Source organism: Saccopteryx leptura, chromosome 3 (assembly GCF_036850995.1).
Source record: "Saccopteryx leptura isolate mSacLep1 chromosome 3, mSacLep1_pri_phased_curated, whole genome shotgun sequence".
NCBI classification, from domain to species: Eukaryota; Metazoa; Chordata; class Mammalia; order Chiroptera; family Emballonuridae; genus Saccopteryx; species Saccopteryx leptura.
Window position 1 is genome coordinate 22,022,469 of NC_089505.1, and position 26,105 is coordinate 22,048,573.

The 26,105-nt window shown below is 40.2% G+C and overlaps 2 protein-coding genes across 3 annotated transcripts in view; one reads left to right on the top strand and one right to left on the bottom strand.

The window, feature by feature from the left end:
• The window catches only part of PEX3 (peroxisomal biogenesis factor 3), a 33,604-nt gene extending 23,475 nt beyond the window's left edge, over positions 1 to 10,129 (bottom strand). Inside the window, exon 1 of one of the 2 annotated variants that reach the window (XM_066373089.1) lies at positions 9,862 to 10,129. In XM_066373089.1, the coding sequence (XP_066229186.1) occupies positions 9,862 to 9,934 (73 nt within the window). In that variant the 5' untranslated portion in view covers positions 9,935 to 10,129. The remainder of the gene's footprint in view (positions 1 to 9,861) is intronic. The other variant, XM_066373088.1, reaches the window with a different exon arrangement.
• Positions 10,130 to 10,185: 56 nt separating this feature from the next.
• ADAT2 (adenosine deaminase tRNA specific 2) lies at positions 10,186 to 25,190 on the top strand. The gene is made up of 6 exons (XM_066373090.1): positions 10,186 to 10,384; positions 17,101 to 17,205; positions 20,083 to 20,235; positions 21,844 to 21,948; positions 24,849 to 24,921; positions 25,032 to 25,190. The coding sequence occupies exons 1-6, from the start codon at positions 10,289 to 10,291 to the stop codon at positions 25,073 to 25,075; spliced, it is 576 nt and encodes a 191-aa protein (XP_066229187.1). The 5' UTR covers positions 10,186 to 10,288; the 3' UTR covers positions 25,076 to 25,190.
• The last annotated feature ends 915 nt before the right edge of the window (positions 25,191 to 26,105 follow it).

A 26,105-nucleotide genomic window follows, 5' to 3' on the forward strand; every position in this document is an offset into this window, starting at 1 on the left:
ACACAGCGATTTTCTAAAAGTTAAATCTCACTACATTAATCCTGTGTTTAGAATTCTTCAACACCCACCATCATTTCTTAATGTGGATTCTCTGTTCCACTTACATCAAAATTACTTGAGGTACTTGTTAAAAATGTAACCTTTAAGAAAATTCCTTGAAAATATTTCTAATTAGAGCTTAATAAATATTGCTGAATGAATGAACAATCCTGGAAAAAAGATTCTGTATTCTTATTAAGCCCCCAAAGTGGTTTTTATCCATCCTAAAGTCTGAGAAGCAATAACACCCAGAATGATGTCCAAATTCTGTAGACTGCTACAGTAAGGAAGGCCCTTCACAGCCTGTACTCCAGCTAGTTCTCACATTCATCTTCTGTCATTTCTCGTTTGTTCTCTGGGGTTAGCCAGAGTCGAATGCACTTTGACCCCTCAAAAGTAATGTCTCTGAATCTGTTGAGCATCTCTTCTTCCTGCTGTGCCCCTTCTCCTTTGCTAGCTGCACAACTCAACTCAAGTGGATTCTTGAGGGAAGCTTACCAGACGCCTTCATGTATCTCTCTCCTCTCTGCTCCTCCACGGCATCCTGCTCTCTGATGGGACTATATAATACTGTCATTATAACCACTTCTGTTTATTTCCATTTCTGCCTCTGGACTGTATGCTCCATGAGTTCCTCAAAGTCAAGGACACTGTCTTATTCTTTTGTATTCCCAGAGTCCAATAGAGGATATAGTAAGAGTAGGCACTACTCTCATTCAAATGTTTGTTGAATGAAAGAACGAATAAATGAATGAAAAACTTAAGACACCAGAAGTTACAGGGATTAAGATATAAAGTATATCTTTAATGCTCTGGGATTTTTTTAGATATCGGTAAGCCAGTAAATACGAATCCGGTTGTTCTCTGTTCATAACACTTTCTCTAGTGTAGTGGTTCTCAAAGTATGGCTTGGGCACCTCTGGAGGTGTTCAATACACTTTCAGGGGATCTGAGAATGAAAACTATGTTTGTAGTAATACTAGAACACTATTAGTCATTCTAGTTCTCTCATGAGTTTACAGTGGAGTATTCTAGTGGCAACATGACCTGTGGCATTGCAAATGACTACAGTACAAAAGCGATATGAGAATACAGCTTTCTTCAATTGAGCCAGGTAGTAAAGAGATTTGAAAAAATGGCCTGACTTAGCCCTGGCTGGTTGGCTCAGCGGTTAGAGTGTCGGCCTGGCGTGCAGAAGTCCCAGGTTCGATTCCCGGCCAGGGCACACAGGAGAAGCGCCCATCTGTTTCTCCATCCCTCCCCCTCTCCTTCCTCTCTGTCTCTCTCCTCCCCTCCCGCAGCCGAGGCTCCATTGGAGCAAAGATGGCCCGGGCGCTGGGGATGGCTCTGTGGCCTCTGCCTCAGGCGCTAGAATGGCTCTGGATGCAAAAGAGCGACGCCCCAGAGGGGCAGAACATCGCCCCTTGGTGGGCATGCCGGGTGGATCCCGGTCGGGCGCATGCGGGAGTCTGTCTGACTGCCTCCCGGTTTCCAGCTTCAGAAAAATGAAAAAAAAAAAAAAAAAAAAAAAGAAAGAAAAAAAAAACGGCCTGACCTGTGGTGGTGCAGAGGATAGTATCGACCTGAAATGCTGAGGTTGCTGGTTTGAAACCAAAGGTTCACCCAGTCAAGGCACATACGAGAAGCAACTACTACCTTCCTGCTCCTCATCCTCCTTTCTCTCTCTTTCTCTCCTCGCTCTAAGATCAGTTAAAAAAAAAAAGCAAAACAATGTCACTCTTCTCACTAATTTAGAAAAATATTTATGTTAATATGGGTTTACTGTACTTTTGTTATTTTTAAATTAATATTTAAAAAACTTCTTGGTTATAATTTCTAATATGGGAACTATTAATAGATATAATTATTAAAAGGCTCTTCAGAGTCCTTAATTTTTAAAAGTGTAAAGAAGACCTCCAGCCAAAAAGTTTCAGAACCAAAGCCGTAATCTTTGCATAAACTGCTCAAATTGTACAAATTGGTCTAAAGCAGTTACTCATCGAAAATGCAGAAAATTCTTACTTAAGAAGGCCTATAACTCAAAGTTTTGACTTAGGTTTTTTTCTTACTACTGGATGGCTAAACCTCTTTGAGCACATATGTTGATATCTAGCTTTCCAACTTGTCAATATGTGTCTTCCATTTGGTCCTTTCTTGATTTTTTAAAAAACCTTAACATGTTATCTGCCAGTTTGATATGTATACCATTTTTTTTCAGCTCCATTTTGTATTTTAATTATTGTATACTTGCTTCTCTGTTGTAAATGTGCGCCAACATGCCCCAAATTCACATACTGAAATCCTACTACCTGATGTGATGGTGTCAGGAGGTGGGGTCTCTGTGAGGTACTTAGGTCACGAGGGTGGAGCCCTCATGAATGGGATTAGAATTCTTGAGAAGGGATTATAGAGAGCCCCTTCTGCCGTGTGAGGATACAAGTGTGCAATCTGGGAGTGGGCCCTCACTTCACCATACTGGCACCCTGATCTTGGATTTCCAGCCTCCAGAACTGGGAGAAATAAATTTATGTTGTTTATAAGCTACCCAGTCTGTGGTATTTTGTTATAGCAGCCTGAATGGACTAAAACACTTATTTTTTATTCCAATCATACCATAAAGGCCATGAAAGCAAAGTGGTATAGTGTAGAAAGAGAATGTGCTTTGGGATCTAATACTCCTGAGTTTGAATTCTAGCTTCCTGGTTACTAACTCTAGACCCTGGGTCAGTTTCTTAAATTCTTAGGGTTCTAGTTCCCACATTCTTGAATGGAGATAACAATAACTACTCTATTGTCATTGCCATTGAGTATGGTGCCCACTGGGAACCCAATCAATGGAACTATTACTATTAAAATCTCTGTAAATATGCCCTGGCCGGTTGGCTCAGCGGTAGAGCGTCGGCCTAGCGTGCGGAGGACCCGGGTTCGATTCCCGGCCAGGGCACATAGGAGAAGCGCCCATTTGCTTCTCCACCCCTCCGCAGCGCTTTCCTCTCTGTCTCTCTCTTCCCCTCCCGCAGCCAGGGCTCCATTGGAGCAAAGATGGCCCGGGCGCTGGGGATGGCTCTGTGGCCTCTGCCTCAGGCGCTAGAGTGGCTCTGGTCGCAATATGGCGACGCCCAGGATGGGCAGAGCATCGCCCCCTGGTGGGCAGAGCGTCGCCCCATGGTGGGCGTGCCAGGTGGATCCCGGTCGGGCGCATGCGGGAGTCTGTCTGACTGTCTCTCCCTGTTTCCAGCTTCAGAAAAATGAAAAACAAAAAAACAAAAAAAAAACAAAAAAAACAACAAAAAAAACCCAAAATCTCTGTAAATATATTTCCTATCACATTACCTTCAATAACACAGGCACCTGATAAATATTTCTTAAATTATACTTACTGAAATGTATCATGTTATAAGACCTTTCCCTTGAAGCAGAAAAAATATGAGGCTCAAACAAATACCATAAGGCCATCTACTTTTTTCTTTTAGCTTAACTTCTTTTTTTTTTGTTATAAAACACTAGAATTATTTTCTTGAGAGATGACATCAGTGATGGCGCGGTAGGAAGCGATACCGATAAATCTCCCCATAAACTCAACAAGATCTATAACCAGAAACAGAAAAACCTATTCTTGGAGCCTTCAGATGTTTCGCAACACACCCGAAGGTACGGTCGAGCAAAAAATTGGCTAAATATATAATCAAACCCCGGGGGAAATAGGGAGTAAGAAATGCTCTGCTTTCCTCACTAACCTAAATAAGGTTGCTTTCACTAGGAACTTACAGTCACAGATACAGAAAAGATGAGGGAATTTATCATCAGAAAACCCCCACTCCAGGAAATACTAAAGGGGGTTCTCCAATCAGATACAAAGAACAAAAAAAAAACAAAGCCACAAGTAAAAGCTCCAAGAAGAACACAATAAAACCAAATTTAAACTGTGACAACAAAAAGAAAGGGGGGGGGGGAGAGGATGGAGATTAACAGTAGCAAAGGATGATGGAGTGCAAAAGTACGCACAAAGTAGTGCACTACAATGAACAGGGTAGGAACCCTTTTCATTACTTAATGATAACCACCATTGAAAAAGCCACCACAGAAGCACATGATTTAAAAAAGATAGCAACAGAGGAAAGATGTATGGAACACAACTAAATAAAAACAAAAGATAGAAAAACGAAAGAGAAGGATCAAACAAGACACAAAACTAACAGAAAGCAATCTATAAAATGGCAATAGGGAACTCACAAGGGTCAATAATTACACTAAATGTAAATGGATTAAACTCACCAATAAAAAGGCACAGAGTAGCAGAATGGATCAAAAAAGAAAATCCAACTGTATGCTGCCTACAAGAAACTCATCTAAGTAACAAGGTTAAAAACAAATTCAAAGTGAAAGGCTGGAAAACAATACTCCAAGCAAATAACATCCAAAAAAAAGCAGGCATAGTAATACTCATATCTGATAATGCTGACTACAAGACAACAAAAGTACTCAGAGACAAAAATGGCCATTTCATAATGGCTAAGGGGACACTGAATCAAGAAGACATAACAATTCTTAATATATATGCACCAAACCAAGGAGCACCAAATATATAAGACAGCTACTTATTGACCTTAAAACAAAAACTGACAAAAATACAATCATACTTGGAGACCTCAATACACCGCTGACGGCTCTAGATCGGTCATCCAAACAGAGAATCAACAAAGATATAGTGGCCTTAAACAAAACACTAGAGCACCTGGATATGATAGACATCTACAGGACATTTCATCCCAAAGTGACTGAGTATACATTTTTCTCCAATGTACATGGATCATTCTCAAGAATTGGCCATATTCTTGAGAATATGGGCCACAAAAACAACATCAGCAAATTCAGAAAAATCGAAGTTGTACCAAGCATATTTTCTGATCATAAAGCCTTGAAACTAGAATTCAACTGCAAAAAAGAGGAAAAAAATCCCACAAAAATGTGGAAACTAAACAACATACTTTTAAAAAATGAATGGGTCAAGGAAGAAATAAGTGCAGAGATCAAAAGATATATACAGACAAATGAAAATGACAATAAGACATATCAGAATCTATGGGATGCAGCAAAAGCAGTGATAAGAGGGAAGTTCATATCACTTCAGGCATATATGAACAAACAAGAGAGAGCCCAAGTGAACCACTTAACTTCACACCTTAAGGAACTAGAAAAAGAAGAACAAAGACAACCCAAAACCAGCCGAAGAAAGGAGATAATAAAAATCAGAGCAGAAATAAATGAAATTGAGAACAGAAAAACTATAGAAAAAATTAATAGAACAAGGAGCTGGTTCTTTGAAAAGATCAACAAAATTGACAAACCCTTGGCAAGACTTACCAAGGAAAAAAGAGAAAGAACTCATATAAATAACAAAATCCAAAATGAAAGAGGAGAAATCACCACGGACACCGTAGATATACAAAGAATTATTGTAGAATACTATGAAAAACTTTATGCCACTAAATTCAACAACCTAGAAGAAATAGATAAATTCCTAGAACAATACAACCTTCCTAGACTGAGTCAAGAAGAAGCAGAAAGCCTAAACAGACCTATTAGCAGAGAAGAAATAGAAAAAACCATTAAAAACCTCCCCAAAAATAAAAGTTCAGGCCCAGACGGCTATACCAGCGAATTTTATCAAACCTTCAAAGAAGACTTGGTTCCTATTCTACTGAAAGTCTTCCAAAAAATTGAAGAAGCAATACTTCCAAACACATTTTATGAGGCAAACATAACCCTCATACCAAAACCAGGCAAGGATAGCACAAAAAAAGAAAACTACAGACCAATATCTCTAATGAATACAGATGCTAAAATACTAAACAAACTACTAGCAAATCGAATACAACAACATATTAAAAAAATAATACATCATGATCAAGTGGGATTCATCCCAGAATCTCAAGGATGGTTCAACATACGTAAAACGGTTAACGTAATACACCACATCAACAAAACAAAGAACAAAAACCACATGATCTTATCAATAGACGCAGAAAAGGCATTCGATAAAATACAACACAATTTTATGTTTAAGACTCTCAACAAAATGGGTATAGAAGGAAAATATCTCAACATGATAAAGGCCATATATGATAAACCATCAGCTAACATCATATTAAATGGCACAAAACTGAAGGCTTTCCCCCTTAAATCAGGAACAAGACAGGGTTGTCCACTCTCTCCACTCTTATTTAATGTGGTACTAGAGGTTCTAGCCAGAGCAATCAGACAAGACAAAGAAATAAAAGGCATCCATATCGAAAAAGAAGAAGTAAAGGTATCATTTTTTGCAGATGATATGATCCTATACATCGAAAACCCCAAAGAATCCACAAAAAGACTACTAGAAACAATAAGCCAATACAGTAAGGTCGCAGGATACAAAATTAACATACAGAAGTCAGTAGCCTTTCTATACGCCAACAATGAAACATTTGAGAACGAACTCAAAAGAATAATCCCCTTCACGATTGCAACAACAAAAAAAATGATACCTAGGAATAAACATAACAAAGAATGTAAAGGACTTATACAATGAAAACTATAAACCATTGTTAAGGGAAATCAAAAAAGATATTATGAGATGGAAGAATATTCCTTGTTCTTGGTTAGGAAGAATAAATATAATCAATATGGCCATATTACCCAAAGCAATATACAAATTTAATGCAATTCCCATCAAAATTCCAATGATATTTTTTAAAGAAATGGAGCAAAAAATCATCAGATTTATATGGAACTATAAAAAACCCCGAATAACCAAAGCAATCCTAAAGAAAAAGAATGAAGCTGGAGGCATTACAATACCTGACTTCAAACTATATTATAGAGCCATGACAATCAAAACAGCATGGTATTGGCAGAAAAATAGACACTCAGACCAATGGAACAGAATAGAAAACCCAGAAATAAAACCACATATATATAGTCAAATAATTTTTGATAAAGGGCCAACAACACACAATGGAGAAAAGAAAGCCTTTTCAACAAATGGTGCTGGGAAAACTGAAAAGCCACATGCAAAAGAATGAAACTGGACTACAGTTTGTCCCCCTGTACTAAAATTAACTCAAAATGGATCAAAGATCTAAACATAAGAAATGAAACAATAAAGTACATAGAAGAAGACATAGGTACTAAACTCATGGACCTGGGCTTTAAAGAGCATTTTATGAATTTGACTCCAAAGGCAAGAGAAGTGAAGGCAAAAATTAATGAATGGGACTACATCAGACTAAGAAGTTTTTGCTCAGCAAGAGAAACTGATAACAAGATAAACAGACAGCCAACTAGATGGGAAATGATATTTTTAAACACCTGCTCAGATAAGGGCCTAATATCCAAAATATACAAAGAACTCATAAAACTCAACAACAAACAAACAAACAAACAATCCAATAAAAAAATGGGAAGAGGATATGAACAGACACTTCTCCCAGGAAGAAATACAAATGGCCAACAGATATATGAAAAGATGCTTATCTTCTTTAGTTATTAGAGAAATGCAAATCAAAACTGCAATGAGATTCCACCTCACACCTGTTAGATTAGCTATTATTAACAAGACAGGTAATAGCAAATGTTGGAGAGGTTGTGGAGAAAAAGGAACCCTCATCCACTGTTGGTGGGAATGTAAAGTAGTACAACCATTATGGAAGAAAGTATGGTGGTTCCTCAAAAAACTGAAAATAGAACTACCTTATGACCCAGCAATCCCTCTACTGGGTATATACCCCAAAAACTCAGAAACATTGATACGTAAAGACACATGCAACCCCATGTTCATTGCAGCATTGTTCACAGTGGCCAGGACATGAAAACAACCAAAAAGCCTGTCAGTAGATGACTGGATAAAGAAGATGTGGCACATATACACTATGGAATACTACTCAACCATAAGAAATGATGACATCGGATCATTTACAGCAAAATGGTGGGATCTTGATAACATTATACGAAGTGAAATAAGTAAATCAGAAAAAACCAGGAACTGCATTATTCCATACGTAGATGGGACATAAAAGTGAGACCAAGAGACATTGATAAGAGTGTGGTGGTTATGGGGGGGAGGGGGGAGAGGGAGAGGAAAGGGGGGAAGGGGAGGGGCACAAAGAGAACTAGATAGAAGGTGACAGAGGACAATCTGACTTTGGGTGATGGGTATGCAACATAATTGAACGACAAGATAAACTGGACATGTTATCTTTGAATATATGTATCCTGATTTACTGATGTCACCCCATTAAAATATAAATAAATAAATAAATAAATAAATTTTTTAAAAAAAGAATTATTTTCTTTCTGTATCTCTGAACCTTTTTCTTTCTTTCTCATTCCTCTTAATCTGTAACTATATAAAGCTCTCAATAGATTTTTGAAAAAATCTTCAACTATCTCAAGTATAATCTTTTGCTTCCCATAGGATTATTCCTAATCTTCCATTTGATTGTTCCATAAACTTGAAGGGGTATACTAGTCTTTCTGAGATTGCTAAAGAGATTCTTTCCTTTCCTTGACTGGTGGCAAAAATACTTTACTTATATTTTTTCCATCACACATATGTCTTTAGCTCCTACAAATAAAAATGGATTCAACTGTCTTAACATAACTGAAATATACATTAGATGTCAGTGGCTGAATATAGCAGAAAACACATTTTATCTGTAAAGGATTTCTAAAAAAAACTGGATGGATATTTACATATGCTCATTACCAAATTATGATAGACATCTGAGACTATAAAAAGACTCTCTCTCTCTGCCTCATGAACAAGATACCTGTTTGAAACTTTCAAGGATTAACACATCTGAATTATTGATGCTAAGAGTATTGTTAATTTCAAATTGGGGGGAATAATAGAATATAATCTAATAGTAGCAAGAGAAAAGCAACCAAATCCTTTGGGAAACTTCTGTTTTGTTTCTTAAGTACTTCCGTAACCAAAGCATGTAATTAGTGATAATATTTCTCAAAAAAACTCAAATTCTAAAAATTTCTTAACGTTCTTACATTTTCTGCTATATGTCAAGGCGTTTTATTCTCTCTTTTACACCCCTGCTCATTATGACAGGGCTGTCATATGAGGAAAAAGACTTTCAAGATTGTTATCTTATCTGTTTCTAAATCTCTTTTCAGCCTGCGCAACTCCGTCAAGTCAACCAGGTGGGCATGGATCCCAACCTTGGAGATCGTAAGATCGCACATACAGGAAGCACTGTCTTATTGCATAATTTACTGGTTAGTTGGCAGAAACAGAGCTAAAATATTGACTTGTGTGTTTTTGGTCTACTGTGTATGTTCCAGTCTTTTTGTACAATTGTGCTGCTTTCAAAATTCTAATTAACAACGTTCGGTGGGCAGACTTTAGCTAACTACTAGCATATTATGAAACTTCCGCGAAAGGTGAAAGCTACCATAAGCAAAGTACCAGGAGTGGCAAACAGAAATGAAGAAGCTCAGGAAAACAATAGAACATTAAAAAAAAAAGTGTCTAGAAGAGAATGGTGCCTTGATACAGTAACTTAACTGTGGTGGGTTCTCGAAAGAGTCGTGAGACTAAAGGACAGGCGACAGAGTAAGGGGCACTGTCAGGGCAAAGGGCACACATTCCACAACTTGGGGGGGGAACCTTGGAGGTTTGTCACCCCCAATAAATGCCCATCAGATGGTTGAAGGATTCCCTTCTACATACGCAGGACTACAATCGCCCGGCCTCTCTATTTTAGAAGACAGTCACCTCTCTCCCACCCTCTTCTCCCAATACCCCGTTCCAACAACGCTGTCACCCACCTCCGAGGACCGTGCCCAGGAAGATAAATTTCTTTTTATGACGTTTGAGAAAATTCCACATAGATCTCAGCATCTTCAGGCCCTGGGGGTGCGGGCTGCCTAGGGGTGGGGGGTGGTGCAGCAGGAAACCGTTTCTTTGTCACTTGGCCTGGACGATCCGGCAGGACCGTCGTGGTCCTGCTCGGCGCTCTCCAGAAATCACAATCGCGACTTTCCGCAGACTGTCACTGGAGCGGGAAGGGGGCGTGGACTAAGGCAGAGCAGCTGCGCTTTCTGCTGCTGCCACTGCGCTGCCTCCACCACTCACTGGTTTGGGACGCCCAGGTCCGTCCAGAATTGGCTCCCGAGTGCCTCGCCGTTCCACTCCCCCGGAAACAGCGGCCTACTCTCGCCGAGTTCCGCGCCCGCACTTCCGTCCCTGGGCGGTATGGAGGCGAAAGAAGTGTCCACGCCGGTTTTCAACGGCGGGGCCTTGGTGTCAGCCGAGGAGATCAAAAAGTGGATGGAGGAAGCCATGCAAATGGTGAGGAGCCCGGCAGGTAGATGCCGCGGGTGGGAACTTCTCCGGCTCTCTTTCTAGCCCGATCATTTGCTCAGACGTCCCGTGTGCTTTCTCTTCACCAGAATCTCGATGGCGCCACGTTCCCTGGGGAAACAACTGACTGTATCCTCTTCTTACAGTAGCCAGATCTGGGGTAGGAAGAGAGGAAATACAGAAATTATTTCTTTTTCATTGGCATGAAGGATGCGTCAAATATCCCTGTTCAGCTGCTGTTGGCACGCGCGTGCTGCGTCCACTTCCCTGTGAAAATCTTGCAAATCTGCCAGGTCACATTATTTTGTACATATTTATGACCCCTTGAACCTCTGTTGTTGAAGGAAGGAAGCTGAGGATGTTTCTGGAAGGACTAGATAAAAACAAATCCCATCCAGATTCTATCAGCCAGCGGGCCAGGCATCCATCCATCCATCCGTCCATCCATCCGTCCCTCCGTCCAACTGCCTTCTGTTCTTTTACTTCCTTCCCTCCTTTGGTCAGGACTGTTGATTAAGGAGGGCTCTGTGTATAACCCAACACTTATGTATCACTTATGTGGTACTTATGTATGTCAATGAGCACTTTAATAGGAATAAAGTGTATTTGGCATATATATCTCTGTGTATATACGTATACACAGATATACAATAGATGAAATGCTCTTCAGTTTTACAATTCCGTAAGCTGCTGTAAAATAAATCTTTTTCATCCCTGTTTCTGATTGTATTTCTATCCTTAGTGGTCTCTGATCTCCTACAGCTAATTAATTCACAATTATGTCTTTTTTCAGCCCGCAGATGTGTATTGAGTGCACTGGGCTTGGCAGTGGGGATTCAGCACTGAAACTGTTTTTGGTACATCCCTCTCTGTTCTCTTCTCACATTATTTTTCATGCGCTATTACAGCCAAATCTTTTTCTCTAAGCCATGAGGCATTACAGCATCTATACATTTGTTTCTGATACTTAACATTCTTTTAAACTTGTTTTTTATACATTTTTGTAAGTGACTGAGTTAAAAAAAATCTATTTTATATTACAACCTGTAAACACATATAGCTATAATTGAAACAAAACCTTTTGAGAACCATATATAATATTCTTATGTACAGTTTTTCTATTTCTTTCATTACTACTCATGACCCACTAATTTGATCTCATGACTCATTCTTTAGCCCATGTGAAAATTTGTTTCCTCCATTAAACTTATAGGACACATTACTTTCAGGAAAAGGAAATGGTTCATTAATTGTGATATGTTACTGTGTTAAAATAATATGCTGTTATTAAAATCATTATGGATATTAGGTTCAAACATAATGTTAAATATCACAATTACATGTTACATTAAACTTTAAACATGAGTATGCAACAGAATTGAATGACAAGATAACCTGGACATGTTTTCTTTGAATATATGTACCCTGATTTATTGATGTCACCCCATTAAAATTAATAAAAATTTATTTATTAAAAAACAAACAAAAAAAACTGCCTAAAACAAGATACTAAATTATGTATACACCTAAAATAAATTCTTTCTCTTTTCCAAAATAAAACCCAAAAAACTTTAAACAAGCAGAATACAAATTATTTTATGCTATCCATAGTAGTTTAGAGGTTAGACTAGCCTATGTTCAAACCCTGGAATCATCACTGACAGCAAACTAACCCTGACAGATTCTTAACCTTTCAGTCTCAGTGTTGTCTATAAAATGGGCATATAGTAACTATCTCTTAGGGTTGTGTAGATTCAGAGAGATAATGGTTGTAAAGCATCTGACAAAATATGCTCAATAAACAAACTTTTTATCAAATGAACAAGAACTAGAGGAGAACGCACAAAAATAATTAGTTAAGATGGTAAAGTTATAGGTCACTTTAAAGAAATTTATCAATATATTTTTGTAGTAAAAATATAAATCATCTCATTGAAGAGATAAAATTAAAATAAAAAACTAGAAAAGGAGCAGTAGTAAATAAATGTTAGCATTTACTGGGAGAAACCCTGGAGGGCCTGGAATGAAGATGGCAGAAATCGTAAAAGAAAAATTGACGGGTTTTAATTACAGAAATATTGAAAATGTCTACTTATTAAAAGGATAAGATACAAAGTAACAACGCTAAGGAAAAGACAGAAAACATTTGTAACATATATAAAAGACTGGTTTGATAACCTTCATTTATAAAGAATCTTTACAAAGTAATAAGCTAGATGTCCTAACATTGAAAAAGTCAAGGATATGAACATGGTATTTCTAAAAGAAATATAAACTGCTAGCAAGTAAGTATACAAATGTGCAATTTAACTAGTCATAAATGACATATAGATTAAAGAGATACTAGTTTTCACCTGTTAAATTGGCAAAGGTGAAACAAATTATAATTGGTGTTTGGAAGGATGTGTGTATGAAGAATTGATTAGGTAGTGAAATTTGGACAGTGTTTCTAGAGAGCATTTTAGGTATGTATAAATAGATATTACAAAGTCTTAAACTTGAGTTTGTCCTTTGATGTAGTAATGGCAAAAATACCAGTTTATGGAGTTTATGGTAACTTTTTCCAAATGAAAATATTTTAAAGTTTTCTTTTTAATCTCATTTATATAAACACATAGTCATAAGAAATTCAAACTATAAAAAAGATTTAACAGGCCTGGCCTGTGGTGGTGTGGTAGATAAAGCATAGACCTGGAATGCTGAGGTCACTGGTTCAAAACCCTGTCTTCCCTGGTCAAGGCACATATATGGGAGTTGATGCTTTCTGCTCCTCGCCTCTCTCTCTCTCTCTCTCTCTCCCCTCCCCTCCTCTCTAAAATGAATAAATAAAATCTTAAAAAAAAAAGATTTAACAGATTAAGTAATAATTAGCTAAAATTTGACCATCAGATTCCCTGATGCTGTCCTTTCATGGCCACCATCCCCTCCCAAACCTTAAACCCTGACAGCTGCAAATTGTCCTCCACACCTATGATTTTGTCATTCAGGAATGTTGTATACATGAATATTCACTTTTTGAGATTTTTTTTTTTCCATTCAACATGATTTCTTTGAGATCCACTCAAGTTATTGAGTCCATCAATAGTTCATTTCCTTTTATTGCTGTGTAGTTTTCCATGATACGGATGTACCACAGTTTAAGTATTCTCCCACTAAGGGTTTTTCGGGGCATTTCCAGTTTTTGGCGCATATGAATAAAACTCCGATGAACATCTGTGTCTATATGAAATTATGTACTGTATGAAGCTTAGTTTTCATTTTCCTGGGTAAAATATCAAGAGTACAATTGCTGGCTCTAGACCAGGGGTCCCCAAACTACAGCCCACAGGCCGCATGTGGCCCCCTGAGGCCATTTATCTGGCTACCACCGCACTCCCGAAAGGGGCACCTCTTTCATTGGTGGTCAGTGATAGCGCGGTGTCGCTCACGTACAGTACTGCTTCCGGTGACGTGGGACGCACGCGTCACGGCTCCGGAAGCGCATCATATCACTTGTTATGGCTAGCAGTGACAAATATGGAACCAGACATTGACCATCTCATTAGCCAAAAGCAGGCCCATAGTTCCCATTGTAATACTGGTCAGTTTGTTGATTTAAATTTACTTGTTCTTTATTTTAAATATTGTATTTGTTCGTGTTTTTTTTTTTTTTTTACTTTAAAATAAGATATGTGCAGTGTGCATAGGGATTTGTTCATAGTTTTTTTTATAGTCCAGCCCTCCAACGGTCTAAGGGACAGTGAACTGGCCCTCTGTGTAAAAAGTTTGGGGAATCCTGCTCTAGACAATGTTTCCTCGGCTTTTCCAGCTTCTACATGGATGTTCCTAGCTGGACTCATGACTTGTTCTCCATCTTTAAAGCCAACAGAATAGCAACTTCAAATCTTTCCCCCTGCTTCCATTGTCACATTGATTTCTGCTTTTTGAGTCAAATCTCATTCTGCCTTTTTCTTATAAGGACACTTCTGATTGCATATAGGGCTATCAAGATAACTTCCTGGAAATCTCAAGATCCTCAACAGATATTTGTTGGGCAAATAAATGATTTATCTCTCATGTGTACCTGGCGTTATGTGGAATTCTAAACTGATTTTAAATGGCATTCTTTGTCTGATGATCGCCTTAACTGCCCCGACACTGAGCATCACCACCCTCCCCGGCCGCCAGTCCTCCTCCTGGCTTTCCTGGCAATAGAACTTGGGACTCTTCAGACTTTTAGGCTTTGCATAAACTAGGCATGCTTTTACCATTTTTATAGAACTGGGACACAGCTCTGAAGTTCAGGACGCAGTTCTGGAGAACGCAGTCTTATTGCTTCAGATACTGTCACCTTGTACCTCTCCATGCCCCCACTCTCCCCACCACTCCAGAGGAGAAAGGACAGGTACAGTTTACCACTGTGTGGGCCTCTCTTTTCCCCTCTCTGGCCAAAGGAAAAGTGTCGGTTGAGCATGCTTGAAGTAGCTAAGGAACTCATGAGAACAGATGATAAGAAGTTATTGAAATCAAGTACAGCCGAGAGTAAGAGGCTAGTGCAGGAGAGAGAGCACTGCTTTCAGCTTTGCACTACATATGTCCTATGGTGGGTGTATATATGCCCTACATTTACATGGTAATCTAGCCTTCCCAAGTCTCTGGAGGCCTGCCAAATTAGAACTGCCATGCCTTTCTATATTCTTTTAACTGTAGTGAGATGAAAATGGTTGTACGCTAGGTCCAAGGGTTGCACCCTACCTTTCTCTCAACAGCAATATTAATCAGGGCATTCCCAGGTACGGCCTGCCTACTTCTTTCTGCTCTCTGTCCGAGAAAAGTATTCTTTAACTGTGGTTCATTCAGTGGAGGGGCTAGAAGAAAAATGGACAGCTGGATAGAGGGGAGACTTTGTGAACAGAATAATTAGTTTGCCGTTCCCAGATGGTGGTGGTAGGATTATTCCTAAACTTTATTTCATAGTTGAGGTGTACTTTACATTCAGTGAAATGCACTGGTGTTAAAGGCATTTTCACTTGATTTTGAGCGCTATAGAAACATGTGTGTAAACTACACTCTTATTAAGATCAAGTTTTCTCCAACCTAGCCATTTCCTTATGTCCCTTTCACACCCATCAATCTACACATTTCCTTCCATGAAGCAACTATAATTCCAATTTTTATCATTGTAGTTTAGTTTTTGTGTAATCCAGTACTTCTCATGAAGGGAATCATACAGTATGTATACTTTGTGTTTAACTTCTACCCAGCAAGCCTGAGATTCATCTATGTTGTTGTGTGTATCAGCAGTTTGTTCCTTCTTTATTGCTGAGAAGTATTCAACTGTGTTATTGGACCATGGTGAGTTTATCCATTCTTTTGTTGCAGGATACCTGTGCTGTTTCCAGATTTTGGCTATTATGAATGAAGCTATTATGACAAAATTTTTTTGCAGGTTTTTTGTTTTGGTAAACATATAGTCCCTTTTATTAAATAAATACTCAGGAGTGGAATTTGTCCATGGGTGATACGTATATTTACTTTTTAAGGAAACTTCCAAAATATTCTCTAAACTGTTTGAGCTGTTTTTGCCTAGAGTGTTCCTCAGGTTTTCTTGTCTCCCTCAGAGCAGAAATCACCTTTATGATAGAGCAGGGGTCGGGAACCTATGGCTCGTGAGCCAGATGTGGCTCTTTTGATGCCTGCATCTGGCTTGCAGACAAATCTTTAATAAAAAAAATAATGTTAAAAATATAAAACATTCTCATGTATTACAATCCATTCATTTCCTACCGCTCATGTTCGTGGTTGCGGATGGCTAGAGCCAATCACAGCTATAAGAGGTGATTTTATTACATTTTAGAGAAATGAGTGTGGGAGAAATAAATCTATCTCTATGTCCAAAGTTATAAACTTTGATTAACTTCATTTCTTCCCTTCCCCACAACTTCATTGTTGTAGACCATAAGGCAGCCAACAGGAACTTCAATATTTTCTAGGGCTTGTTTGGCCTGAAAAACAAAGTGAGAAGTTAAGATGTAATATTAGCTCAACACTCAAAAGGACGCTAGGAAAGAAACAGATGCAGCATGAGCAGTAAACACATGTATAACTTCTGGAACAAAGAAATGCAGCTGAGCATTTCTCCGGGACAACATCAAATTTTTATTGGATAATGCGTAATGTACACGGGTCATTGTATGGCTCTCATGGAATTACATTTTAAAATATGTGGCGTTCATGGCTCTCTTAGCCAAAAAGTTTCCCGACCCCTGTGATAGAAGATATTTCCTGTCATTGTTAGAGAAATAAAATCAAGCAGGTAAAATTTCAACAAACAAAGAATTTTAAGAAAGGATTTATAATGTTATTTATTCTTCTACCTCTTTGCAAATATATAGATCTTGTCTGAAAAGGTGCATAGACTCTGGCAATTTAAAAACAAGAGTCAATAATGGTCTTTTGATCACCTCTACTTCCAATGAGGAAAAAGCATCAGAGGCTCAGAACCTATGAGGGGGATTTGTTCCCAAGTCTCCCTTAATACGGACTCAACAGAGAACAAAGTGCTAAGGACTGGACTGTATTTGAGAAAGGGGAAAGCTCAGCTGCATTTCTTTGTTCCAGAAGTTACACATGTGTTTACTGCGCATGCTGCATCTGTTTCTTTCCTAGCGTCCTTTTGAGTATTGAGCTAATATTACATCTTAACTTCTCACTTTGTTTTTCAGGCCAAACAAGCCCTAGAAAATATTGAAGTTCCTGTTGGCTGCCTTATGGTCTACGACAATGAAGTTGTGGGGAAGGGAAGAAATGAAGTTAATCAAACCAAAAATGTATGTACGTTTGGTGGTATGATTGCAGACCCAGGGCAGTGATGGTAGGAGTGGAGTGAAGTTAGCACCGTTGGTGAGAAGATGGGTTTGTGTGGGGTGCGACGGGCATCAATGCAGGGTCGTTTCCCTAGACATCTCTTCTTTCTGAACGTCCTTTTTTCTGATTATTAAAGTGACACATCTTGACTTTTTAAAATTTGAAGAACTCAGAAAAATTTAATGAACCAATTAAACCTTGAGAGCTAATTTTCTATTTTGTGGAATTTTACTTTAATGCTTGAGTGAAACCTAAGAGGTGATTTTATTACATTTTAGAGAAATGAGTGTGGGAGAAATAAATCTATCTCTATCAGCAGCAAGTCTAATATATGAATATTCCACTTTACAAAACATAGCCACTTAACTCATTTTACATTCTTTAGTAATTTAAAATAATGTGTTGCACCTAGTAAATTAAAAAATCAACCTCAATTTATAACTTTGGACATATAAAAGGATGTGTAAAGAAGCTATCCTATTTCAGATAATTCGCAAAATAAAGTCTCCGCTACCTGCTATCTCTGTCCTACCTGTAATATGTATACTTTAATAGGTTTGTGAGACTTTAACTTATTGTGGTTTGGTTGGGAAGATCATGAATCAAGACAACACTTCTTGAATATGGTATCACAACAGTGTGTCACAGTAAGTATGAATGAAGTGTCAGAATTTAAGATTTTAGGAAGTACTAGGTAGACTCAAGGAGAGCTTATAACTAGAACACCGCTCAGACAGATTTTGATCGCATTGTGTGATCCTGGAAGCCCAGGAATGAGCTGGTGTTGATACTGGTGCTATGTAGACTTTAAAGTTCATCCCTTACACCTATCACAGAGAAAACTGAGACTTAGCAAAATACTTGCAAAGTGGGAACTCAGATTCATAAAGCAGTTATGTGGATGTCAAAATACCTGTGAGATAAGTAATAAACATAATACAGCACTTAGTGAATATACAGATGCTTATATTTGGGAGTAGAATTTTGTATTTTAGATAGTTGTTATATCTCCTTATTTTTTGGTTTGGTATAATATCTCTAACATGAGAACTTTGTTCTAATAACATCTATCTCATTGCCTGTGTTTCTTCTCTACCATGAAATTAACCTGGATTTATTTTGCTGTTCTGTGTCCTATAGAAGATTATCCTATAATCACAGAATAGAAAGATGCTTGACCCCAAATGAGGAGACTTGAGCTCTACCTTTGACTTTGATACCACTGCCACCCCTTGACACCACCACCATCACCTGTCCCATTGTGTGTCTCTAATATATCCTATCTTAGCTTCTGGTTCTTCAGTCATAAAGCTGATAGAAATGATTCATGTCAACCATTACTTACTATGCGGAGATTTCATTTCGTAATTCTGAATCTGATTTTCAAAAAGCACTTGAGTTGGGGGAACTTCTTTTTTTTTTTTTCTTGTATTTTTCCAAAGTTAGAAGTGGGGAGGCAGTCAGACAGACTCCTGCATGCGCCTGACTGGGATCCACCCAGCATGCCCACCAGGGGTCAATGCTCTGCCCATCTGGGGCATTGCTTCATTGCAGCCAGAGCCATTCTAGCACCTGAGGCGGAGGCCATGGAGTTGTCCTCAGTGCCCAGGCCAACTTTGTTCCAATGGAGCCTTGGCTGCGGGAGGGGAAGAGAGAGATGGAGAGATAGGAGAGGGGGAAGGGTGGAGAAGCAGATGGGCGCTTCTCCTGTGTGCCCTGGGACTTCCATATGCTGGACCGATGCTCTACCGCTGAGCCAACTGGCCAGGGCCCGAGTTGGGGAAACTTTTTTAAGTTCCCCAGTTTGTTCTGGTATGCTGCCAGATTTGAGAACCTTTCTCTAAAGTACCTCTTATCTCTGAGTTTATACTTTCTGGCTTTCATGGTACCTGGGCCACTGTATCAGCACTTTTCATACCTTACCCTATGTCACAGGTAAAGGAACACCTGTGTACCCTGCCAGAGTTTATACATGGTGAGGACAGAGACTTTTTATTCCACACAGAATTTAGCACAGTGGCTTGTACATAGTTAATACTCAGTATGTTTGTTGATAAATGTGATGATCATGAGTATTCTAAATAATTATCACATAGAATACATATCTAGCATGTGCTTCCTGTAATTCAGATTGCTCTAAGAGGTATAGATACCAGTGTACCCCATTTACACATGGGTAAACCAAGGCTTAGAGAAGAGATATAACTTGTCCAAGGCCACATAATTAGTAATCTCACAGTTAGGATTCAACTTTAAATGAGGTTGATTCCAAATGCTGTGTGATTTTCCCTGTATCCTGCTGCCTACATGAGGTATCTGAGACCTACGCCAAACCTCTGCTTCTCTTTGAAGTCTTCCAGTATATAAAATCTCATTCCAAAGAAAAGGTAAGTGGTGACATTCCAGTAAACTAAGTATAGATTTGCTTACAGTGAGGTCAGTGACGGCCTTGAAAACACATTTGAAGCTGAAACATGTGTTTATGAAAATTTCAAGCTTTCCCTAAAATACTCAAACACTAGGCTCATTTTGTTTTAGACACATCTGTGCTATGGCATTTTAATTGAAAGTATGTCCTCCACTCTTTAAGTACTTAACTAAAAATATAGCATAATTCGCATGGCATTTCAGGTTAAATGTCTTTTGTTGGTGAGGTCATGTTATTTGAACTTGGGAATACGTTGTCAACCGCGAAGGGTGTCCTGAAACCTTCATCCTTTAAAACATTAGCAGAAGTTACTCCCTCCCCCCCCATTTTTATTTTTGTATTTATTTTTGAGTATTTGCAAAGTACAGTTCCATGTAGCAAACACTGTCACGGCCAATTCCTCTCTTTTCAGGCGACTCGACACGCAGAAATGGTGGCCATCGACCAGACCCTAGATTGGTGCCGTCGAAGCGGCAAGAGCCCTTCCGAGGTGTGTGAGCGCACCGTGCTCTACGTCACCGTGGAGCCGTGCATTATGTGCGCAGCCGCTCTCCGCCTCATGAGTATCCTTTGACTTTGCGGGTCAACGTCTGTACCCTCCCTGTGAGCTTATCGTGGCCCAGTATGTAGCCCGTTCCTAATATATGGAAATAGAGACTTATGAAACAAATTCTAAAAGGTGAATGTTATAAAATCTAGTATCCCTTGGCCAAAAATTTTTAGAAAAGATTTTTTAAATAGTAAAATGACCTCTTTTTCTTATCTCTATAAACATGTAACTAGTAAATAAGCTAGAGAAAGAAAAAACTTAGCACTAATTTAAACTGCTTTATAAAGATAAATCAGAATTTAATTTAAGGTAGATTATAGCACTGTGCATAAGAGAAGGTCTGAAGACTGTGCACCTAAGACTTGCCTTTGGAGGATAGATTTTGGTCATTTAAAACTTTTTCTTTTTCTATTTACATGTTTTTATATGTTTATTTTCATCATGAATAGCTAGTACAGTATAGGAGAGTTTTTAAGTCAGGAGTTAATACGAAGTAAAAAAAACAATCATTTATGAAATAATTGTAAATAACTGGGAAATTGATAAAGTTACAGCTCTGAATTGTGTCTTTCCTCGAATGACACAAATACTGGGCACTGCAAGTGAATCTCAAAACATTTTTGTAAAGTATTGAATAATTTAAAAACTCAGTTTCATACTTGCATGTTTTTATCTACTACTTTACTATGTATGTATGAATCCTCTGGACACTTGAAAAGAATGCACAGGGTGTTGAATGTGATAAAGTGTACGATCTCTGCTTTGGGAAGAGAGAAGTCGTGGTCGGCAGACTTCTCCCCCTCTGCCTCACAGGGCGCCGCAACTTCGGTCCGTCCCGTACAGGGGCACAGGGGACATTTATTTGGGAAAAGAACAGAAAATATGTTATTTTTAAACACTGAACATCTCTGAATTAAATTCCTGTCTCTTTCCTGGCTCCGATTCTCAAATGATACTCCCCCCCCCCAAAAAAAATTTTTAGGAAAATCCAGAAAGAAAGTCAGACTGGAAACAGTTACCAGCTACGTACTTGTTTTTCATTCTGTTTGCAGTTGTGAAATATTAATTTCTAATTCCTTTAAACCTCTTTTGTGTAACTGGATTGTATGATTGTTTAGTCCTCAGTTTAAGCTTAATTGGTTTTTTTTAAATTTATTTTTTATTTATTTATTTACTTTTTTACAGAGACAGAGAGAGAGTCAGAGAGAGGGATAGATAGGGACAGACAGACAGGAATGAAGAGATGAGAAGCATCAATCATTAGTTTTTCGTTGCGCATTGCGACACCTTAGTTGTTCATTGATTGCTTTCTCATATGTGCCTTGACCCGTGGGCCTTCAGCAGACCGAGTAACCCCTTGCTCGAGCCAGTGACCTTGGGTCCAAGCTGGTGAGCTTTTGCTCAAACCAGATGAGCCCGCGCTCAAGCTGGCAACCTCAGGGTCTCGAACCTGGGTCCTCCGCATCCCAGTCCGATGCTCTATCCACTGCACCACCGCCTGGTCAGGCTAAGCTTAATTGTTTTTAAGAATGGCGTGAGCTTTCCTCTCCGGGATAGCTGGTATAAACCCTCGTTTTGTCTTGATCTGCACGTTCTCGGTAGGACCTTAATTCTCTCTCATAAATCCCGCTGGTTGTATATGGCTGTCAGAATGAACGTTTTGGTGGGTGTGGCTCTGTTCTAGATATTGCCTCTGCTGATTTACCAAACACCGGGAGACCGTTTCAGGTAATGTGCACTGGGCCGCTTTTTCTTTCTTTCTAATTACTTTGACCTCCTCACGGCTTGTGAAGAGTAAGCGTGTGGTGGGCATACCAGAAGCCATGCGAGAACTGGACAGGCTCTCAGGCCTACGGATTAGGTTCATTTATGCCTCAGTTAGATGACAGGCAGGCATTTCCAGGTGAGTGCCGGGCTCGGAAGGGACAGACTATTGAAGGAGAGTTGCCAGCCTTCGAGGTGTCATCTGACAATCTTCGTCCAGGCCACAGGTATGTTTGAAGACGCTTCCACTACCGGCGTTTTCACCCCGTGAGTGTTCCTGGCTCCATGCTACCCCGAGTTTGTGTGAAGCTCGGCCTCTGACAGCGACAGTAGATGCCAGTTACCCTAAACACGTTTTTGCACAGATTCAGTGATTTTGCTTGATTGCCGTGTCCTATTTTTGATGTGTAGCAATCAATACCTGTATTTTCCTTTTCCTGCCCCTGATACCTGAGAGGGTAGTTTCAGTGGAGTCTTGGGAGCCCAAGCCAGCAAAGATGAGGTAGAGCAGGAAAGGAGAGCCCTGAAGGTGAAGGCTGTGATTCTGGAAAGTTCTCAGGGAGGAGCAGGGTAGCAGTTTGCTTGAGGGCAGAGTAGAAGGAGGGCCAATGGGTGGTTTTTTCCCCTCAGCTTTACTGAGATGTAATTGATACATAACATTGAATGAGTCTAAGGTATAAGACATGATGGTTTGCTACGCGTATGTATTGTGACATCTTTACCACAATAAGGTTAGCACATCCTTCACCTCACGTGGTTAGCATGTTGTCATTGTTGTTGCTATGGCGAGAACATTTAAGCTCTACTCACATAGCAACTGTCAAGTTTGCAGTGTATCACTGTTAACAATAGTCACCATGCTGTATCTTAGATTCCGGAAGCTTATTCTTACAGTGGGAGGTTTGTACCCTTTGTCCAGTGTCTCCCCATTTCTGCCACCCTTCTGCCCTGACAACCACTATTCCGCCCTCTGCTTCAACAAAGAAAAGATGGTAAATGCACACACACACACACAGTATTAGCCATAAAAAAGATGGCAGTCCTTCCACTGGTGACAACACGGATGGACCTCCAGGGCATTTTGCCAAGTCAGACAGAAAAAGAAATACGCATGATCTCACTTAGGTGGGGAATTTGAAAGCATTGAACTCAGGAGGTTATTTGCTTTGATGCGGAAGGTTTATGTGTGCCTTGTCGACCGGGCAAGAGGGAGGGCACAGCAGAAAGGGAGGCTCATTCCGAGCACTTGGCCGCAGCCTGCCAGTCCCTGTGCTGGTGCTCCTGGCTCCCTCCTCTTCTGTGTGCTTCTACCAGATGTGACGCCCTGAAATCTGTGCTCATTGTATTGTTTCATGCACCTCATAAGGGTGCAACATAGTAAGTCCAAACCCCTGTGGCAAGCCTTCAAAGCCCTGTATATTTTGACCATTTTTTTTTTCAGAGAGAGAGTCAGAGAGAGGGATAGACAGACAGGAATGGAGAGAAATGAGAAGCATCAATCATTAGTGTTTTGTTGCAACACCTTAGTTGTTCATTGATTGCTTTCTCATATGTGCCTTGACTATGGGGCTACAGCAGACCGAGTAACCCCTTGCTCAAGCCAGCAACCTTGGGTCCAAGCTGGTGAGCTTTACTCAAACCAGATGAGCCCGCGCTCAAGCTGGTGACCTCGGGGTCTTGAACCTGGGTCCTCTGCATCCCAGTCTGACGCTCTATCCACTGCACCACTGCCTGGTCAGGCTTGACCTTGTTTTATCTCTTTAATTTCTCTCCTTATACTCCCTAGTAGTTACCCCTGCCCCATCAGCTGGCATGCAACTCAAGCTTGAGAGAGAAAGAGAGAGAGAGAGAGAATGAGAAGCAGTGGCTTGTAGTTGCATCACTTTAGTAGTTCACTGATTGCTTCTCATACGTGCCAGTGACCTGTTGCTCAAGCCAGCGACCTTGGGCTCAAGCCAGTGACCATGAGATCATGTTGACAATCCCACGCTCAAGCCAGTCACCCCACGCTCAAGCCGTCAACCTTGAGGTTTTGAACCTGGGACCTCAACATCCCAGGTTGATGCTTTGTCCACTGCACCACCATTGGTCAGGCCTAAGCTTGTTCTTATTCTTTCCCTGATATGCTCTGCTCACCTCTTTAAATACTCTCTCGTTAAGACAGGTTCAAGTTTCAAACCCTTCCTGTTACCATCACTTTGTATTCTTTCATGTGTTGCTCTCTTTTTCCCAGTTAGAGACCAAAGATAGCACAAACTGAACACTTAAAAAAGTCTTCTGTAGTTAGTAAAGACTGACAAGTTTTTGTTCTGAAAAGAGCCTGGTAGTATTTTAGCCTTTGTCTTTGTTGCATATTCTTTTTGTTTGTTTGTTTCTTAGCAACAAATATAAAAACCACTTTCAGCTGACCATTTTTAGCTGTGGACGGCCAGCCATAGCTCTGTAGCATCAAACACTTAAAGGGCCATAAGTAAAGATGAGCAGATGAAATTAGAGAGTTAATGTTTAATGAGCCCTTGTGATGTCCCAGGGACTTAACAGGCGTTATTTCATTTTAGCTCATTGAATCCTCACAAATCCTACTAGGTGAATTGCTATAATTGCCTACATTTGATATATGAGGAAACTGAGAGAGAGTTTAGGAATCTTACCCAAGATCATAGAGCTCGTAATGTCAATCAACAGTAGTTGAGAAACAGTAATTGGTTGGAGAGTGACTTTTGACCTGCCATGCAGCTTTCCTTTTGGAAATATACTTGTTAATATCTGAAAAATGTTTACATGATTATGTACGTATTGCTTTTTTATGGGGTACAATGCACATTATCAGAGGCCCATATTCATTCTGAACTTTTGTATCTCAGTGCATTCCTGGCTATCGGGCTGAGGAAGCAGTGGAAATGTTAAAGACCTTCTACAAGCAAGAAAACCCAAATGGTCAGTTTTCCCTCCTGTATAGAGTGTACTCACTTAAAACAAATCAGTGCGGAGAGTCTGACATGGGCCTGTCTCTTCCTTTTCTCTCTTTCTTTTTATCCTTTCCACAGCACCAAAATCAAAAGTTCGGAAAAAGGAATTTCAGAAACCCTGACCTTGATCCCGGATGAAATTCTTCTGAAAGCTGGTGACATCTTGGACTGCAAAAATATTGTCCTTAACCCTTGGGAAAACGCTCTCTCATCATTTCCTCTGTTAAAGGAACAAATTAGCACTTTAAAAAGTCTGACAGTTGTAATCAACTATTGGTTTTTCTGCGAGCTGAAAGAATATTCTAAGAAGGGGGAAAATGAAAGATTAAGGTTTTAGAAATTAGCAGCACAATGCACTTCCTGCCAAAACCACTGGGCCTTGTCCAGGAAGGTGCTGTGTGTGAGGGTGCATCCGGGCTCCCTACCTGGCGTGTCCGCGCTGGGGGCGTGTCCGCGCTGGGGGCGTGTCCGCGCTGGGGGCGTGTCCGCGCTGGGGGCGTGTCCGCGCTGGGGGCGTGTCCGCGCTGGGGGCGTGTCCGCGCTGGGGGCGTGTCCGCGCTGGGGGGCTCGTCCGCGCTGGGGCGTGTCCGCGCTGGGGGCGGTGTCCGCGCTGGGGCGTGTTCCCCTGGGGGCGTGTCCGCGCTTGGGGGCGTGTCCGCGCTGGGGGCGTGTCCGCGCTGGGGGCGTGTCCGCGCTGGGGGCGTGTCCGCGCTGGGGGCGTGTCCGCGCTGGGGGCGTGTCCGCGCTGGGGCGTGTCCGCGCTGGGGGGCGTGTCCGCGCTGGGGGGCGTGTCCGCGCTGGGGGGCGTGTCCGCGCTGGGGGCGTTCCTGCGGACGCCTGCGCCGCGCCTGGCGTTTCAGAATCGGGTTCTTCGTTCTTGGCAGTATGTTCTCCCAGGGTGTTGGGGTCCATGGTTTCTTGGGAAATTGTACATGAGTTGTATAGACTGTGATTCTGTGGTCCTTAGCAGAAATTTTTTTGCCTTTATAAAGCCTTTAGAGAAAATGTATTTTAAAACAAGTTTTGTCATTTTTAAATTGCAACATATTGTTGAAATAAAACCTAAATTTGTGCATTTTTTGAAGATAGTCTTTTTTTTAATTGCCGTGATTTTTTTATTTTTAATTGAATTTATTGGGGTGACATTGGTTA

Bases quoted from the DNA above. Each gene is read 5' to 3' on its own strand.
- ADAT2 (XM_066373090.1), top strand. From the start codon at position 10,289: ATGGAGGCGAAAGAAGTGTCCACGCCGGTTTTCAACGGCGGGGCCTTG. The intron at 20,236-21,843 runs ATCCTTTGACTT...TCTCTCTCATAA, and splicing joins CCGCTCTCCGCCTCATGAGT to ATCCCGCTGGTTGTATATGG. The intron at 21,949-24,848 runs GTAATGTGCACT...TTTGTATCTCAG, and splicing joins ACACCGGGAGACCGTTTCAG to TGCATTCCTGGCTATCGGGC.